We start from the raw sequence: 19956 nt of genomic DNA, 5'->3' as shown, positions 1-19956 counted from the left end.
AAGAAACATGTTAATTAGCTTGATTTATGTATTTAATAATATATACACATTTTAAACATATTGTTATAGTTCTTAAAAACTGTCATTTTTATACTACCATGGGGAACACATAATGCACCTCAAATTTTAAGATTCAGTCTATTGTATGAAATGTATAGACTATTTTATAAAAAAAGCAGGACATTTATTAGTCAAGTGTATACTTTAAACCTGGGTTTTGTTTTCACATTTTGCCCAGCCTACAAGTCTGATGACCACAGCCACTCTCAATCTGTTTGCTCTGCTACAGAAATGGACTGACAATTATCTTAAAGATTGCTTTAACCAACAAAATGCTTTGTATAAGAAGGGTGCTTAACATAACAGGTAGTTAATAAATATTTACCCTTGTTGGTGTTTTTATTATAGTGAAAAATAGATGGAGTGTCATATATTTATCTAACATCACTTATATACCAAACTTAGAGGAAAGAATAAGCAATTATTAATTTCTATCTTTCAAAAGACAGAATGGTAATATTTACCCAAAATGTTGGCATAATATGGGTTAGTCAAAAATAAAGTCTCTTAAGAATCTCTGAGTGCTGAAAATATCTTAGACAAGACACTGACTGTTACACAATGAACTGCATGTTCTGGATTGCCTTTCACAGTCATTCTTATTAAGTCATTATTGCTGACACTTTTAATTAAGTCATGTTCACGATCAGCCTAAACACAAGACACAGCATAGTACATATTTTGACAGAAAAGCTGTTTGTATAAACTAAAACACAGAGCAAATATATAACTGCATAAATGTTCATTATGCTTTCAGTGTGACAATCTTTGGCTGGGATCCTTTTATGAAAATTTGGTCACTTTGAGATAGATTGTTTGGAGTACCATTTTAGTAAAAAGATTAGTTTCCAGCAAGTTCCCTGCCTAGCAATTGATGGCTTGAATACAGCAAACTTTGACCTGTGCAGGATCTCTGGGAATCTTCAAATGCTGGAGGCTTCACTTATTTCCAGTTAAGTGTTGTTTATCACTGAAAACGCAACTGGACCTGAGCACGTAAAGATAAGCAAGAGAGAAACTGCCTACAAATAGAATGTTCTGGCATGTTAGCAAGGGAGTCCAGATTCCAGCTAATCCATCACGTGACAAGGCTCTACACAGTTTACTTGCAGAACCCGTCAAAAGGGAGGCTATGACATTTGCCTCTGCTGTTGTACATGATCCCCAGCCCTGCGTGCTAATTAGAAAGGGGACTTACATCGCTCTCATGACCTTCTCGAAGGTTGTATGTGAGGTCGTGCTGGATGTCTTCTACGAATTTGTGTGCGTACTCGGGGTAGAGGCCCAGCACCTCAAAGAGACCTTTCAGGATGATGCACTGCAGATCACAGTAGGTCAGTGCCTTCACGTCAGCATTCGTTTTGATCACTTGGTCTTTAATTGATAGATTTGCTCCAATTAAATCCCCCTTCCCTGGGAACAGTAAAGAGAAAAAGAGCCATATCATTTTGTAGAAAAGGTAGAACACACCGGAGCCCAGTCACTTTATTTGCCTTACAGCCTCCATTTCTCTCAAAGTACATGAGAAAGAGAAGATCGACGTGAGCATAGCTACTTAACGTCAGCAGCACCGAGAGCTAAGGCTCAATTGCTCTTTTGCTGTGGGCTTCTAGATGTTTAACACCTTCAAACATTGTTATATGTTTTCTGGTGGGTAGCACTGTCACTGTTTGTAAGCACTGGTCTAGAGGACATGAGTAGATAGCCTTAGCAACACAGATCATCCACGGCTTCTAAGCAGCTCTCTGGATTTGACAAATGACTTTGGGCAAGTCAATTTGTCACAGTCACTTTAACCATTCCACACGGTAGGAAAAAAAAATGTGATTTTTCTGGGTGGGAAAATGGCTCCGAGCTTCTCAGATCAGTACATCAGGAAGCATACTGACTGGAGCCTAGGATGTCTGGTAATAACAGCGGTGTGGTATTCAGCAGACCAGGGTTCCTTCATTTACGAGCGACCATGTCTATAAGATAGACAGGAGGGTCAAGTGGGAGAAGGAACTATCTGTCCTTCTTCTGAGTCAGGAGGAAAGGGTAAGGGCCCTGTGGGCCATGGTTTGCACGCAGCAGTGTGTAACGTAGGAGCACGGCACCCAGCTGTATTCTCCAGCAGTGTACGAATGCCCTTCTCTACCCGGATAGGATGTGAACAGACAAGAACTAGTGTCTTAAATGACTGCTCTGTTGGTGTCTGGCAGCAGTACTGCATCTGTCTACAGTACCAGTGTCTACAGCACTGCTGTCTACAGTAACTAGGGTGTTTCCTGGGGGCCAACTTACTCGTTAACATTTGTTGGTGAGCTAATATTGGGTGATTTAACACCTAAGTCTTTTAAGTGATTTCAAGAGTTCATAGGATCAGAAAGGAGAAATAACTTCAAGCATCAAAAAAAAAAAAATCACTGACTTTATCTTCTGATATACTTTAGACACAGCCACAAAGTCACCCAGAAGCCAACAAATAACAAGAAGAAACCTTTAACTCATAGACGAACATGGGCTGGAGAAACAAGTCTGTTCACATAGAGCACTGGGCACTGGTGTTAACTCTGGTATCTAGTGAGAGGCTTCTGAGTGCGTCCACAAGGAACAGCATTCCCAGGCACTAACTATGATAATTTGAATCAATTTCTTTGCTATGTTTTAAACAACCGAGACAAATAGCTGTACAGTCCTAAGACCAAACAAGAGACAGCAATGAAATGTTATCAAGTGGGCTGGAGAGGTGGCTCAGCAGTTAAGAGCACTGTCTGCTCCTTCAGAGGTCCTGAGTTCAATTCCCAGCAACTACATGGTGGTTTACAAACATCTACAATGGGATCTGATGTCCTCTTTTGACATGCAGATGTATATGTAGACAGAGCACTCATATGCATAAACAAAAATTTAAAATAAATGTTATCAAGTAAACTGTCCTACATCCATATTCTATTAAATTTTAAATTTCTAAATTTTATGCTTTATTGTGCTCAGAATATCTGAAACAAAATTCCTGGCATGAAATTCATAAAAGTGCATTCTATTTACTTTGTCAATAAAATAAAACATGAAATTAGTCACACATGCTAGAGATACTAAAAATGTGTATTAAATAAAAATTAAAGATAAATTTTTAAATTATATAAAAAATTAACTTCAATTAATATTTTATTTAAAGTATGAAATTGAGTCTATTTTGGCAGAAGGAAAAAAACATACTGTAGACTATACTTTTAGGCTCTGGAGGTGATAAAAAGTCACATTGTCTGTGCAAATTCAAGCCTGACTTACTGTTGTCACTAATATTGCTAAATTTTAAATTATAATTTTCTGAATGTTTTGTTAAAAATTTATACTGTTGCAGAATAAATGCAAGGCTGAGGATGGACATGAGATATAATCACACCCAAGAAGTCATCAGTGTAGTGACTCTTGACAATTGTCTATTTGAGGATGATTAACAGGACAGTGTCATATATAGGATTTTATTATGCCAAGGACCTTTGGGGCAGCATCAAGGCCACTATACATACATTTCTGTGGTATAATTGTAAGCAAAAAAAATGCCACCAACACATAGCTAAATTTAGCACTTTGGAAATAATTCCAGTTTTGTTTTTGGGCTCAGTGAATGTTTATGGAGCAGTGGTGATAATGTTTGAGCCTTGTCCTGAGCTCTGGCTAGGCCTCCCTGCCTCAGTAACTCCCTGTGGAGGCCTCCTTCCTTTTGTTGAGATTTGTGAACTATGCCTGGGTCTTGAGGTAGCACTATTCTCAATTTTCTGAGAAAAAGCCGGATGGATTTCCGACATGGTTTTACGAGTTTGCACTCCCACGAGCGATGGAGGAGTGTTCCCCTTTCTCCACCTCTACAGCATGTGCTGTCACTTGAGTTTTTTATCTTAGCCACTCTGACAGGTGTAAGATGGAATCTCAGAGTCATTTTGGTTTGCATTTCTCTGATGACTAGGTACATTGAGTATTTCTTTAAGTGTTTTTTGACCATTCGATATTCCTCTGTTAAGAACTCTCAGTTTTGTTCTGTACTCCATTTTTAAAATTGGGTTATTTGGCTTGGTGGAGCCAACAAATCTGGGTGAAGGAGGAGGGTGCTGCAGAGACTGATGCACCAACCAAGGACCATGCATGGTGAGGACCTAGACCCTTTGCTTAGATGCAGTAGAAATGCAGCACAGTCTCCTTGTGGGTCCCATGGCAGCCTTGCCAGGCCACAGAGGAAGAGGATACAGGCAGTCAAGATGAGACTTGGTAGGCTAGGGTCAGATGTTAGGGGAGAAGGGCTCCCCTTTCTGAGAGCTAGGGGAGAGAGGGAGAGGGTACAGTGGAGGGGGGATAGGATTGGGAGGCGATGAGGGAGGGGGCTACAATTGGGATGTGGACAAATTAAAAATAATAAATAAATAAAAAATAAAACAGAAAAAAGGAGATTGATGAACTAATCTCTTAAGTACTCTAAGTCTCACTATTCTTGTTTTTGAAAGAAAAGAATGGTTTCTCTGTCCCTTCTAGGTTGCAGGTAGTCTCCATGTTTGCACAGCTGGTCTGTCTTTGAAGATCAACAATAAAAACAACAACAAAAAAAGAATGTTGAATTACACAGAGGAAGATAAATATCATTTTCCAAGACACTGCTTATCAAGCATTATTATATCATTTCAAACAGAAGTGAAAAAAAAATAGTGGGGGAATGCAGTAACTGGAATAAAGTTGTAAAAGGTGAAAAGACTTTATTTTCATAGCATGTTCCTGTAACGACTCTCTCCAGGCACCGTCTGCAAGGCTTTCTGTGTTGACTGGAAGATGGTGTTCTTTGAGTTGACGCATAAACACTTCTTCCTCCCAAGACCACTAATTCATTTCAGTGGCAGAATGAACTCCTGTTAAGTAACTAGGGACCAAATTGAAGCTGTGTCCTTAGTAGATCAGCGTGGGTTAAGCCAGCCACATGAAATGATGTTGTGATGGAGACAGTCTACCATCCGATTGACATGTTAATCTTGGAACTTCACTGGTGTGTTGTCTGAGCATCACATCACAGTTTTGAGTGGTTATGGGACAAGCTGAACTTACACCACTTAGACAGATATATATATATCTATATATGGTGGGAGCAGAGGAGGGAATACCATCGTAAAACTCACAATTCATGAAGAGATTTGGGGCAGAGAATAAAACAGCAATGTAGTAAATCTTTCAACAATAAGTAATTGCTTAATTATAAGAATTATTACTATTGAATCATGTTTTATAAGCTATAGCAGTCACATAGAAGGCATTAAGTTTGTACCTTTTTGCTCTAATGTGATGGATGGTGCCTTAATCTTTCATTCCCATAATTTGCTAGTTACCAGATTTTAAAATGGACAGGAATTAAAAAGAAAAGCCTGGCTATTTTTAAATTATGTATTATATCTTCTTGAATGTATGTCATATCATAATGTTTTTAAAAAGTAGCCAGATGCTCTAATAAAAGAAGGGCATATCAATAGGCAAATCAGCAAGCTATAAAAGTTGTAGTGGTACTCGGGAAACCCACAGGAAAATATGATGTAAGCAATGTTTTGGAAGCAGATTAGAAATTATTGCCACTTCTATGTCAGAATTAAAAAATGGTAGAATGTCTGTCCTTTAACTTTTCAAATTGGGAAGTGTGGTGAGGGGGGATGTTTTAGCATCTTCTGCGCGTTAAGGAGAACATTTAGCTAGTAAAAATTGTGCCAAATGTTAAAGGGCAAATTCCAACTTTCCTCTGTTAGTGAAACTGAAGTCCACAGGAAGCAACGAAAGCCACAGGCTTTGTAAGCATCCAGCCTCCAGCTCTTCCCCAGTCTCAGCTTTTCCCCAACCTTCAGCTCTTCCCCTTTAGTTGAGACAGTCACACTATCATAGTCTGTTATCTATGCTGTAACACAATGCCGCTAAGATATCACAAGCAAGAGAAATTTATTTCTGATGATTCTGGAGCTGAAACATCCAAGATCAGGGCTTTGGCAGGTTCAGTGTCTAATAAGGGCCTGCCTTCTATTTCTTACCTGTTGACTTAGCATTGTGATATGGTGATGGAAAAGGGCAGGTGGCTCTTTGAGGGTTCTTTATAATCCCATTTTGGAAGGGACTAATCACATCCTGGGTTCCCACCTCATAATTCCATCTTGACAAGGACTGGATTTCAGGAGTCGAATTTAGAAAACACATTTAGACTTGACGAGATTTTAAGACTTGATAGTGGACCTAAAACGCCACTTCATACTGGGGACACAACAATCATCACTTCTCTCTTTCAAAACATAACCTATCTTGGAGCCTACCACCTCAGTAGCTGGCTGACAGTGTTGACATAAAATGATGTTATGTATTCTTGAGACAAGAAAGGGGCAGTGTCTTTTCACCCAAAATTTAGAATAGTTTTGGGAAGACAAAAATGGTTTTATATCCATGTCTACATTCTGTGGAGGCTTAAATGTTCCATGTGTCAAAATACCTTGCAAGGGGTTGTCACAAATTATTTACTTAGAAAATTAGAATAAAAAGTACTGCATTAACCATTTACTGACATGATCCTAGACATTAGTTAAAACATTGCTTTTTAAAAATGTACCCTGGATTCATCTGATGCTCACCCCTCTCCATCGTCTTGGGAAAAATTTCCATCTTGCCATTTTCTTGATTTTAATCACCATAAGGGCAAAATTTCTAGAAATTTCTGTCGTAGCACACTTTTAGTGCTGAGACCACTGTGCACCAGTGAGAACTTATTTGAAAAGAAACTCCCATAGATTTAGGAGAGGAATTTTTCTATGTTAGCCCACATATCATCTTCTGCTGGACGCCCTTTATATTTCAATGAAAAATAATTATGTCTAGTATTTGAAGTCAACACCATGGCACAGAGTTTCCAGCTATAAATTTTCTTTGAGAAATTAAAAGGAGGCTGTGCCACCCTAGCAGTATTAGGTTAATGGCTGTGATGAAGTTTGTTCTTGAAGTTAAATAATTTTTGCACTCTTTCTGGCATAGATGAAACCTAGTTCTAATGTTCTTTGGACTGGTTCTCCACAAAATACAGAAATTCTCCATGAGGACAGAGCTATCTCTCTAAAGGAGGCTGCATGGGTTGTGATTAGAAACAAAAAAAGACTTATACTGCTTATGGAATCTGGATACAGTTAACTAAAGGGGCATTGACTCCCTTGTAAAATGAGGATACTATTTATAGCGCCTGAACTTTGTACAACAATCATGATATGCTGTATATAACAGTTAGGTACATTGAATCCAACAGAGAGTTTACGTATATATCTGTAATATATTTGTCAAATCAATCCTGTTAACATTTCCCCCTTTCCTACTTTGTGTTCTTCATACTCCAGTGTAAAATTTCAGAGAAACGGTTCAGCCCAAACCTACCTAGAATAGCCAACACCATGCTGTCTTTAAGGACCTCCATAGAGCCTGAGCACACAAAGTAGATGGCTTGCAAAGCATCTCCCTGGCGCAGCAGATACTCTCCCGGAGCACAGAATGAGGTTTTGATGTGGAGAGACAGAGACCTGAGGCAGCCCCGGCTGGCGCATTCAAACAGGGACAGCTGTAGGATCTCCTTGTTCAGGTGCATTGTGATGTCAGAGCGCAGCTCGTCTGGAAAGTCTTTCAAAAGCTGTTGAGGAGGAAGAGAGGAGAGAGGAAACTGTGGTGAGTTGGGTCTGGTCAATGACCTTCTAAAGCATCAGTGGCACTCATCCTACTTGAGTCAACTGCCTTTTACAAGAAGAGGTTGACATAGTCTCTGAGATTTCTTCTCTATAGTCTCCAGGGTTGTGTAGTGACTCTGACTTTCGTTATGTACCACAGAATAATAAGCGGATAATAAATCTGAAGCAATTTTTAAATTTCTAAAATGTCCTGGTAAAAAAGCTTACAACACTTCTGTCAAGACTCCTATTGTGATAGATATAGGAACTTGGACCCACTGGCCTTTCTTAACATGTCATGGTGTCATGATCATATGCAGAGATCAAACTGTCACTCTTAAAATACTGATTACTAGGTTTCAAAATGAGAGGAAAATGAGGTATCTGTCTTTTTGAGTCTGGCTTATTTCACTTAGTATATTGATCCCTTGTTCTATCCACTCATGCCCTAAAATGTCTTTATTTCAGTTTTCTCCATAGTGAATAAAATGTTTTTGAAACGTTTGGGGAGCCCATTGAAGGATGAGGACAAACAAAAAGTATGAAATGTAGAAAAATGCATTATTTTTTAGGTATTTGTAAGAAGTCTTGGTTACTTCGTTACTGGACTGGCTGATGTGTTGGTGGACTAGTTGTTTGATCTATCCAGTGTATTACACAGTGGTTGCTTGGGGCTGTTTCTCAAATTCTACAGATGTTATTTTGCCCATATATATTTCTAACTTTATGGATCAGTGTGGTAAGTCTACATTAAGTATTTACCTCATATTATGACATTAAGCAGCCTTAAGGATGAATACTTTGAAAAGCACAATGAAAATGAAAACAGTTGCAAATTCTTATGAAATCCTGTCATCACAGAGTGGCCCTGTGAAAACATCACTCACGGTGCATAAAGAAAGGTGGGTTGTGGGCCCATGAGGGATGAAAGGCAAAGAGGCCGGTGCGTGTCTCTCTCTCTCTTACGCCTGTATTAGAATGCCTTGCCTTTACCTGACAGTGTGTGCTTTCTGCCTGAGAACGCCGATACAAGAGATGCTCATTACCTCATTTGAATCTATCCCATTGTTCACCGACCAGGTTGTCTGAAAGTACTCAAGCATCCTCTGCTTGAGCTGCTGGGGCAAGTGATGCACACGGATGAAGTCCTTTAGGTCCTTGGTTCTAGTGTGATACAGACTCCACCTGGAGTACATCCTCTGTATGATGGCAGTCACATTCCCAAACACCAAGGCATGCATCAAGGCTAGAGAGCAACAGACACAGCATAGTAAGACAGAGGCCCCCTTACCATCTAAGTCTGTTTCCTGGATGGGTTAGAGGAAAGCATGCTTATGTGGCCATACTGATAGGATTCTATTACTAGGAGTATTTGGGCACAACCACTCTGTCATAATGTACATCCTGAAGCAGTCATTTTGCCTTCAGTGGCTTGATCCAAGTTAAGATAGCTTTAAAAGTAATAGCATATGAAATAGCCCTTTGACATACATGGAACCTGTTAGCTTTCATTGTGGATGAAAACTTTCACTTTGACCCGTTATCAAAATAAGAGTACTTATTAAAATAAGTATTATTTTAGTAGCTATGATATAATTCTGTTGACAGTTTTATAGGGTAAGCTATAAATTTACAGCTAGATATTATTCTATTGTATTAAGAGATATATTTTGAAAAACAAGCCTTTTTTAGTAACTGAGTAGCCATTGTTGGAATTTTAGTTTCACAGACCAAAAATTATCACATTAAGGGCTTGGGATATAGCCCAGTGGCATAGCATTTGTTGAATTAATTTATGGCCTTAGATTTGATTTTATGAACCATAAAAGTATATTATTATTATTGTTATTATTGTTATTATTATTATTATTATTATTATTATTATTATTATTATTATTATTATTATGACAATTCCCTGAGGAGAAAAGCTGAGGTATAAGCATCTTCACCTAAGCTTTGCAAGCACTTTAAATTTAAGGGAGATATCTTAAAATTTGAGACTATGAAGGACACAAAAAATATGCTGAAACACAGGTGCTTTGGCGGAGAGTCACTGCCATTGTTCTGGTAAACCAGCCCACTACCTATACAGGGATCCTTTGTTTCGGTGAGGCTTGTCACTTGTTTTGCTTTCACTTGTGTTGCTATGTGTGGGGACCCGTGCCAAATTCGGCCATGTCAGATATCCTGTGCTTAGGCTGTATGCTGTGACCTTCAAGTTGTTGACCTTTACCTCACCATGAGGTCTTGTGTTCTAGGCTATCCTTGGACTATTTACCTTTGAAAGAAGTAGAGAAGTCTCAGCTTGGAACCACCCAGAGCATCTGGGAAGTTCTTACAGGGACCTACTCAGAGAACTGGGAAGTTCTACAGGGGGTGATTTAGGCTATTGCATTCTTGCCTGGAGGCTAGGGTGAGTGAGATAAGAATAGATCCTATTGACCTTGCCCTATATATGTCCATGATAGTGAATCTTGATCAGAAATGTCCTGACTTGATTCGTTATTTCTCGCGTCTCTGTATCCTACTTTCAATCCCCACTCCCTCTTTCAGGTGAACCCTGATTCGATTTTTCCCATGGGCTGGGACCCAACAGCTATGCCAAAACATCCAGTCTAAAAGCAACTTTGAGGAGAAAGGAATTCAATTCAGCTTAAAATTCCAAGTTTTAGTCCATCAGTGCAGGAAAAACCAAGGCCGGAACTTCAAACAGTTAGCCACGTCACATCCACAGTTAAGAGCAAAGAGTAATGGATGCATACATGACTGCATACTTCCTTAATTTCTGTACTCTGACAGAGTTCAGGACCCCTGCATAGGGAATGGTACCATCCACAGTGGGCTGGGTCTTCCCACATCAGTTAACAAATTTTCCACACACATGTTCACAAACCAAGCAGATGTAGCAATCCCTCTCTGACACTCTCCTCCAAGGTGCTATTTTGGATTGCGTCAAGTTGACAGTGAAAGCTGACCACCACAGTAAGTAACAGCCATAGCTTCATTAAGCTGATCCATGCCTAAAACTACTACTAGAGTTTGACAAAAATGCAAGCATTTGTTCAGCAGAACCACGGGATCAATGAGAGATGGGTGGAGAGTGTTGTTTCTTGTAGAGTGAATCATAGTTAGAAGACTGGGCTTGTCAGGAGATTTTTCTACTTTTGGAAGTAACTGGCAAAAGGCCGAAGAGATATTGTAGGATGCTGTGTGCCAGAGCCATTAGCAGAACGGAATGAGAATGGATAATGTAAATACCAGTAGATGACCCAAGAGGGCTTGACTTTACCTAAGGCTAAGGAAATAGAAGATGCAAGAGAGCCTGGGCTCTTTATACCTGTAGATAGATCCATTCACAGTGACATCAGATTTGATCCTGATCCCTAGCCTGGAATAGGACAACAGTTGCCATAAAAAGTGCAAGCATTATGTAAAATCTCCTGTTTTGGTAGTTTTTGCTTTCAAAGGAGACTAAAACAATAATAGATCATCTGGAAGGACCTATCAAAAGGTTCTGGTACCATAACATCACTGTGAGAGGAACAGCAGTAGAAGTTTCTTAGCACCAAACTACATACAGTGCACACATGTAAACACATGAACAAACATATTCTGACTGTTTCAGGACATCTCCAGTTCAATTTTATTTTGCCTCATAGTCACCAGAAATTGACAAATGCTGATGTGTACATTCCATTTTAATCTAGCATTGGGATTAAAATTTTGTAGCAAGTCATATGTCATAATTTTTCCATAAACTAATTGCCACCGTGCCTACAAAGTTACATTTCAATAACAAGATGTTAGAATTTGTAAAAGTTACTTGAATAGAGTTAAGTCTGGACCCTATCTCCAGGAGGCAATACAATACTGGATAGATAATTTCAGTTTCAGCTTCAGACAAATCTAGGTTTGAATACTGGCTTTCCTCCCTGTGTGAACTTACCAAGCTAAATCTCTTTATATGGCCACATTTTCTTTATATGTTAAGTAGGCAGGTTATTATCTTACTTGTTGGGCTAGTCTCAGCTGTAATTCTGAGCTGAGGATCTCGATCTGTGTGGAAGTATCTAGAATATGTGTGATACAGTAGTTGTTTATTCCTGTTAACTTTTCCCTTGAAAGTGCAAAATATTACAAGTTTCAGTGCACTCAGGGAGTAAGGCTTTGGGGAAAGGATTTAAGGTTTTGCTGCTGGATCTTGAAGAGTTACATCACTCTTGGTAGAAATCACTTCTTGATGAAAGAATTCAAGAAATACTCAACCAGTTCCTGCAGCATACAAGAACACAAAAGAACACAGAAGCAGAATGCTTCCCAAATGTCCAAAAATATCTAAAGGAAAAATGAATATTTCTTAACAACTTCATAGTGTGTGGTTTGGTGGATTCCAAGTAGTTTATTCTGTGTGATTTTAAAAGCACAACATCTCAGAGGCTTAAATATTTTACTTGGAAGGAAGGATATTTTAAAAAATTTACTGAAGAAGAGAACTGATTCTGCTCCAAGTCAAAGAAATTAGACTCTGAGCCCAAGCTCCGCTATGCTGATGGGCGAGGCTTGGAAGCTCTGCCATCTTCAACTGTGTGCAATAGTCTTCTTCCAGAGAATAAACTGAGTGCCGAGAAAAGGCCTATTTCATTTATTTTAATACCGCTTTTCTTAATTATATGTATGATTTTAACTTTGCTTTGCTTAATTATAATGTGTAAAGCACTTAAACTGAGAGAAGTAATGTGTTCAGACCATTTAACATCCTAATTGCACATTATCAATAAAATAAATTACTGGATTAATTGTAGCATTCATAAGTGTTGTTGGAAGTAACTTGTCTGTCTGAGTCACCCCAATTTCAAAATCTTATTTCTGCATAGGGAACCACTTCTAAATTAAGAAATTAAAATAAAACCTCAGTTCTCTCTCTCTCTCTCTCTCTCTCTCTCTCTCTCTCTCTCTCTCTCCTCTCTCTCTCTCCCCTCCTTCGCTTTCTCCCTCCCTCCCTCCCTCCCCGCCCCCCTCTCATTTTTCCAAGTTATTATGATGGCCCTTCTTTGCCACTGATGCTCATTCTGTTTTTGCTGAAAGTGTGTGCAACTGTTAGGCAAAAGTCATTCCATCTTCTGTGAAAAATTGACTCAAAAAACTTCTCTATCCCTGTGAGTTTGGAAACTATTCCTCACATTGCCTTCTATCTCAGCCAATTTGATATATATGATTCTTGAGTGCTAGGCCTGCTGAGTATGTTGGAGACTCGTTTCTGTTGTGTAGGAGTTTTGGGTAAAATTTATTTTGTACAGTCTTATCTCCGTATCGGGTCTTTGAAGAAAAGCTTCCCAATTGTGGTCTCAGGAAAAGGTAAAGAGGTCTCAGATGAAAAGAAGCCCGCAGTGCAGCCTGGAGCTGGGTTTTTTGCCTTTGTTCTCCTCTCCTTCCTTTCTGCTGCTCTCGCTCCTTCCCTAAACTGGGGAACCACTGCTTTCCCACACACAGCATTACGGTTACAGTGTAACAGTTACTGTGCAGTGGTTGAAGAGTCTGCATAGGAGCTCTTTTCTTTGGATAGGAAAAAAGATCAGAGCTCAACCTTTGCAACCTTGTTGGTTATGTCTTTCCTCCTATCTCCTATTTGACCTGAAAACTTCCATTCTCTATTAACTGTGCACTGGGTTGTGGATGTCAGAAGGCAGAGAAAACAAAATGAGAAGAGTTTCTTAGAGGATGAATTCAAATGTTGCGAAGGCATTTTAAGAATGGCCTGAATTTGGCGAATTACATCTAAGTTCCGTAAAATCACGCGGGGGAGTGTTGAGTTGGCGGACCTAAGGGAAGTATGAAAATAATGTTCCATTAGAACTGGACTTGTGCAGGAGCCATCTGCACCAGGAAGCTTTAGCCGACCATCAGGGCCCACCAACTGAAGCAAACTTAACAGATCACTGCAGGCAGCTAATATTAATTTTTAAAGAAAGCCTTTCAAGGAAATGGAAAAATTATCTCAATGCATCATCTTGTTTAGTGTCAATAATGATAAACATAGCTTCATTGTTTCAAAAAACATATATATCCTGAAAACTACATTTGGGTCATAAATTATGCATAATTCATAATTGTTGTGTATCTATCTACTAGGTTTTTAAAAAAGGTCTGTATCAGAATAGAAAGGAAGTTTCAGAGAAGCCAAGTAAGAGGTCTATGATCTTCTAGAATAGCAGTACCTACACTAAGCTGGGAACTTGAGGGCAGCATTGGCTCTTCAGGCATCTTTTCCTCCCCACCATCTAGCACACTTGGCCTCATTGTCATGCAGCATAGATATTTACCGAGCTAAAGGAATCAGTTGTACCCTGCAGTATCTTTTATAGTTTCATAACATTAAACAAAAGGCTAAAAAAATGTATCATCACTGGTTCAGAAAGTTCATGCCCACTTCTCTTGAAAATGGCTGGTTTTCAAAATGGCTTCCCTTAGGTCTTTGAGGTTATCACCAACCTGTTGGACAATATGACTTTCTCCAATTACTTGGATCAATTCTGATAACACAAATTCAAAATAACCTGATGTGAAAAATGAGAATTTTGCTCAGTTCCCTATCTCTCATTCTCATTTGGTAGCTACACTATTTTTAGCTTGCCTGCCCCAAGTTCATAAAGTAAAACTGAAATCTCTCTCTCTCTCTCTCTCTCTCTCTCTCTCTCTCTCTCTCTCTGTACACACACACACACACACACACACACACACACACACACACACACACACACAATGATGAATGCATAACCCAATGAGATTTCCCGAAGTGATCACAAACATGGGAGTGGCCTTTCAGATCAACAACCCAGATATTTACAGCACCCTGGAAAGCTTCTGTTCCTCAGAGCCACCAACCACTCTTCTCACCAAATTTGGCTACAGTCCCAAATCACATGCATTGCAACCGAAAGTTGTTCTATTTTTAAAGATTCTCTACACAGAAGCATACAGGATGTACTCTTGTTAGTTTAGCTTCTCAGCTCAGCGTTGCGTCTGTGATTCATTCATGCCTTCTCAGAACATGCTTCATCTTCATTCTGGTGTGATTCTCAGTGAGATAGCTCACGTAAGTTACTTGTTTATTTTGTTAATGGCATTCTTCTATGAGCTTGGTAGCTGGAGATTCTAAAAATAACTCTTCTATTGGTAGTCTCTCTTTCCCTCCCTCCTCCCTCCCTCTCTCCCTCCTTCCCTCCCTCCATGATTTCTTCTCTCCTCTCCTTCTAATCCTCCACAGGAGATTAGCACCATGGTGTTCTGACTCATTGTGACCCAAAGTCATGGAATCAGTGACGATGAACTGAAACCTAAGAAACTAAGATTCAAAGAGCACACAGGCACACACATGAACACACATGAACATGCACACACATGCACACAATGCATTCTCAGTCACAAACACATATACTCACACTTCTACTGATTATAGACATGGAAGGGGAATCATTAGGTCACTGAGTACAGGCTTATGTATACTTAATGGGTGTTGATACCATTATTACTGACTGGATAGAAATGCCCTTTTAACAGCACAGAAAAGCCAAAGCACAGTTGTCTTTCAAAGCTCAGAGGACTCCAGTGTTTTCAAGCATGCAGTTCCTGTGAGTGCAACGCGATATCTGCTTCCGGTTTTAATTTGCATCTACATGAGTGACACTGAGCTGTGTCTTTGTAAGCCTATCATTGCATACTCAAATATTGAAAATATTTTCTTGATGTAGTTTTTCTAATGTGTTTTAAAGGCTTCTCGGTTTTCCCATAGGGATTGGTATATCTTTAAAAAAAAAACACACCAGCAATCCCTATCAAAATAACTACACAATTTTTAAAGACATTGAAAGTTCAATTCTCAACTTCATATGGAAAAACAAAAAACCCAGAATAGCTAAAACAATCGTGTACAATAAAAGGTCCTCTGGAGGAATCTCCATACCTAATCTCAAGCTGTACTAGAAAGCAACAGTAATTAAAACAGCAATGTACTGGCACAGCAATAGGCTGGTAGTTCAGTGAAATCGAATTGAAGACCCAGATATGAGTCCACACACATATGGTCACTTGATTTTTGACAAAGAAGTCAAATCTACTCAATGGAAAAAGGATAGCATCTTCAACAAATGGTGCTGGTCTAACTGGATGTCTACTTGTAAAAAAATGCAATTGAACTCATATTTGTCACCATGCACAAAATTTAAGTCCAAGTGGATCAAAGACCTCAACATAAAACCAGAGACACTAAATCAGTTAGTAGAAAAAATGGAGAAGAGCCTGGAACACATTGGCACAGGAGACAACTTCCTGAACAGAACACCAACAGCCCAGGCCTTAATGCCAACAGTTAATAAATGGGACCTCATGAGGCTGAGAAGCTTCTGTAAGGCAGGAGACACTGTCAACAGAACAAAGTGACAGTCTATAGACTGGGATACTCTACATCTGACGAAGGTCTAATATCCAAAATATATAAAGAACTCAAGAAATTAAATACCACCAAACCAAATAATCCAATTCAAAAATGGGGCTTGGAACTAAACAGAATTCTCAACAGAGAAATATCAAATGGCTGAGAAACACTTAAAGAAATGCTCAACCTCCTTAGTCATCATGGAAATGCAAATCAAAACAACTCTGAGATTCCATCTTACACCCATCAGAATGGCTAAGATAAAAAATTCAAGCGATACCACATGCTGGCGAGGATGTGGGCAGAGAGGAACACTCCTTCATTTCTGGTGGGAATGCAAACTAGTACAGCCACTTTGGAAATCTATCTGGTGCTATCTCAGAAAAATGGGAATAGGGCTTCCTCAAGACCCAGCTATTCCACTCCTTGGAATATACCCAGAAGATGCTCCAGCACATAACAAGAAAATTTGCTCAACCATGGTCATAGCAGCCTTATTCATAATAGCCAGAACATGGAAACAGCCTAAGTGTCCCTCAGTAAAAGAATAGATAAAGAAACTGTGGTACATATAAACTATGGAATACTACTCAGCTTTTAAAAACAAGGAATTCCCAAAAATTGTGGACAAATGGATTGAGCTAGAAATGATGATAATGAGTGAGTTAACTCAGAAGCAGAAAGACTCAAATGGTATATACTCACTTATATCTGGACACTAGCTCAAGGGGCATGTCCCATGAAAGTCTTCACTTACCAGGAAAGTGGGACAGAGGGGAGGACATCCTATTTGGAATATAGGTGAGAGAAGCATGGGAGAATGGGGAAATAGAAGGATCCAGAGAGTTCTAGAAACCTACAAGAAGAACATTATGATGAGCGGATCTGGGCCCAGGGGCCCTACTCAAACTATGGCACCAACCAAAGACAATACATGCAGTAAACTTTGAACCCCTACTCAGATTTAGCCAATGGACAGGACATTCTCCACAGTTGAGTGGAGAGTGGGGTCTGACTTTCACATGAACTCTGGTGCCTCATATTTGACCACGTCCCCTGCATAGGGAGGCCTGGTGGCACTCAGAGGAAGGATAGCAGGCTCCAAGAAGAGACTTGATACTCTATGAGCATATACAGGGGGAGGTGGTCCCCCTCAGACACAGTCATAAGGGATGGGAGTAAGGGGAAAGCAGAAGGGAGGGAGGAATGGGAGGATACAAGGGATGGGATAACTATTGATGTAATATGTATGGATTAATAAAATATATTAAAAAAAGAAAACACACCAGAAAGCTGCCTTTGCATAGTAAGTGTTTGCAAACGCTTTAATTCTCGCAGTTTACTCTTCAAGTTCTTAGCAATGCCTTTTGATAAAGAGAGACTCTACAGTTCAGTTTATAATTCCTTGTAAAGGCAATGAGGTATCTATGTCCTATTTTAGAAACATTTGCAAAATCCAGATTTATGAGAATATGTTTTAATGTTTTCATATTGCTTATTCTTTCATTTTTATCTCAAAATCTAATTTGGAATTAATTTTAATGCTGTTTAGTAGGTCCAGGTTACCTTTAACAAGAAGATCTATGCATTGGACCCATTAAAACATTTCATTATTTTATTTATTTATTTGGGTCATGTATATGTATATACGTACGTACGTATGTATGTATGTACGTATGTATGTATGTATGTATGTGTGTATGTATGTATGTATTTGTATGTATACGTGGGTGTGGAAGTGGCATGAGTGAATGTCAGAGGACAACTTATGGCAATCAGTTATTTTCATCCACCATGTGGGTTCGAAGGATTGAACCTGGGTTGTCAGCCTTGCAACAGGCTTCTTTGTCTCATTTCTAGCAACATTTGTTGATTGTGCTACCCTCAAATTTTAGTCTAGAGTCAGTCATATTATATAGGTGTGGCCTTGTTTTCTAAGCTTCCTTCTACACCATCAGCTCACTGGTCTGCTCTTTGTCCAACATCATATTTCCTTAATGACTGTAGCATCACAATGCACACTGTGTTTGGAACGCTGATGTAATTTTGTGGCTATTCATGCTTCGCTTTGCCTGGCTTCATCTCTGATCCCCACTGCTCTTTATAAGCACCTCTCCATTCCCAAACACACATGCACACAGGTGCACAGCTGCATTGACTTCTGTTACAGATGTGACGTGGGAACTTTACATCAACTGGGTAAAACTGGTATCATTACAACATTGAACTTATTACTTTGTGTACTCTCCAACAACCTTAAACCATTTGTAAAATTTCTCACTAGTGCTTGGTAGTTTTCTGTGTAGTTTTGCAGAATTCTAGTTAAAAATTTTTCCTACACATTTAATGTTTCTTTATTGTTTTGCATTTCACTTTTTGATCATAAGTTATACATTGGCTTTACTGGTAACTTACAAACTCTAACAGCTATCTGAAGCTTTCTTTTTCAAGACAGGATTTATTTTTCTGTTTTGGCTGTCCTGAACTCTCTTTGCAGACCAGGCTGGCCTCAAACTCACAGAGATCCACCCACCTCTGCCTCCCTGAGTGCTTGGGTTACAGGCATGTGCCACCGGGCCTGGCTTATCTGATTTTTTTGAATAACTTTTTAAATGATGTTTTCAAGGTTCTTGTAGGTTTTTCTTGGTATGAAGTTTAAAATGATTTTGTTAAATATCTTTACTTTGCAGTTTAGAATATTCTGCTGATATACCAGTTATGCTTACATGCCATAATTATAGATGCTTATATTAAATATAAATGTGGATATAAAAAGAGCTTTTAAAAGATTTATTTATTTTTATTTTATATGCATGAGTGTTCTGCTCTCATGCATGCCTGTGTACCATATGCATGCCTGGTGCCCACCGTGGTCACAGAGGGTACTGGATCCTGGATCTGGAGTTTTAGATAGTTGTGAGCCACCATGGGCATGCTGGAAACCAAACCCAGGTCCTCTATAAAACAGCAGATGCTCCAAACAGCTAAGCCCTCCCTCCAGCCTCTTGAAATTTAATTTTATTCATGTGCAAATTATAGAACATGAAAGACTTTTGAAGAGATGTTGGAGCAAAGACTTTTGAGTCTTCCTAGGTTGGCTCACCTTCACTCAGAAGTCTGTACGCAGAAGCTTATACAACAGGTTTACATTCATATTTGTCTTAGGTGCTTATCTGGAGTTTTATATTCCATTTTCCTTTAATATTGCTACTTTCTGCTTTAGTAGTAACTATTTTTACAGTGACCAGCTTCAGCAGCTTTGTGTAGGATTAGGAATTCCTAATAAAATGCTCTATACTGTCCATAGTAATATACACTTTAAATTTTAAATTTTACCTTCTTCTTGTTAAAATAAATCATTTGTGTATATTTATAAAACTTAAATAAGTAAAATAAATGTGTAGAATATGATATTATGATAGGTACTTTACAAAAAATTGCCAGGTCTTAGTGAGTCCTGGCATTTAAACTCACTAGTCTTTTATGCCTTTAGTTTAACTTGGAATATTAATAATCTCTGCTTCATAGTGTTATGAGAATTACATGAATAAAATGCTCTGCATCGTGAGTTTTTATAATTAGTTCTCAATAATGTGCAAGTAATTTGTTAATTAGGAGATATTAAAATTAAGGTACCATTTCATTTAGCCCAGGGTAACTCTCACAGTAATGTAAAGTTATTCTCACAAACACAAATGCAAAGCTTTAAGAAATTCAACCCACTTATGTCATTTAGCATGAGAACAATGGTGATGCTGTTTCCACCTGCTG

At 38.9% G+C, this 19956-nt stretch overlaps 1 protein-coding gene across 1 annotated transcript in view; it reads right to left on the bottom strand.

The window, feature by feature from the left end:
* Window positions 1-19956, bottom strand: part of KCNH8 (potassium voltage-gated channel subfamily H member 8) — a 367339-nt gene that overhangs the window by 53969 nt on the left and 293414 nt on the right. Inside the window, exons 9-11 of the mRNA XM_084753676.1 lie at window positions 8801-9000; window positions 7471-7720; window positions 1259-1473 (exon numbers count right to left, since the gene is read on the bottom strand). Of these exons, the coding sequence (XP_084609802.1) occupies window positions 1259-1473; window positions 7471-7720; window positions 8801-9000 (665 nt within the window). The remainder of the gene's footprint in view (window positions 1-1258; window positions 1474-7470; window positions 7721-8800; window positions 9001-19956) is intronic.

The sequence above is a fragment of the Acomys minous genome (genome assembly GCF_964271855.1).
Source record: "Acomys minous genome assembly, chromosome: 13".
NCBI lineage: Eukaryota > Metazoa > Chordata > Mammalia > Rodentia > Muridae > Acomys > Acomys minous.
Note: the sequence above shows the minus strand (reverse complement) of the source record. Positions and strands in the feature narration are given on the sequence as shown.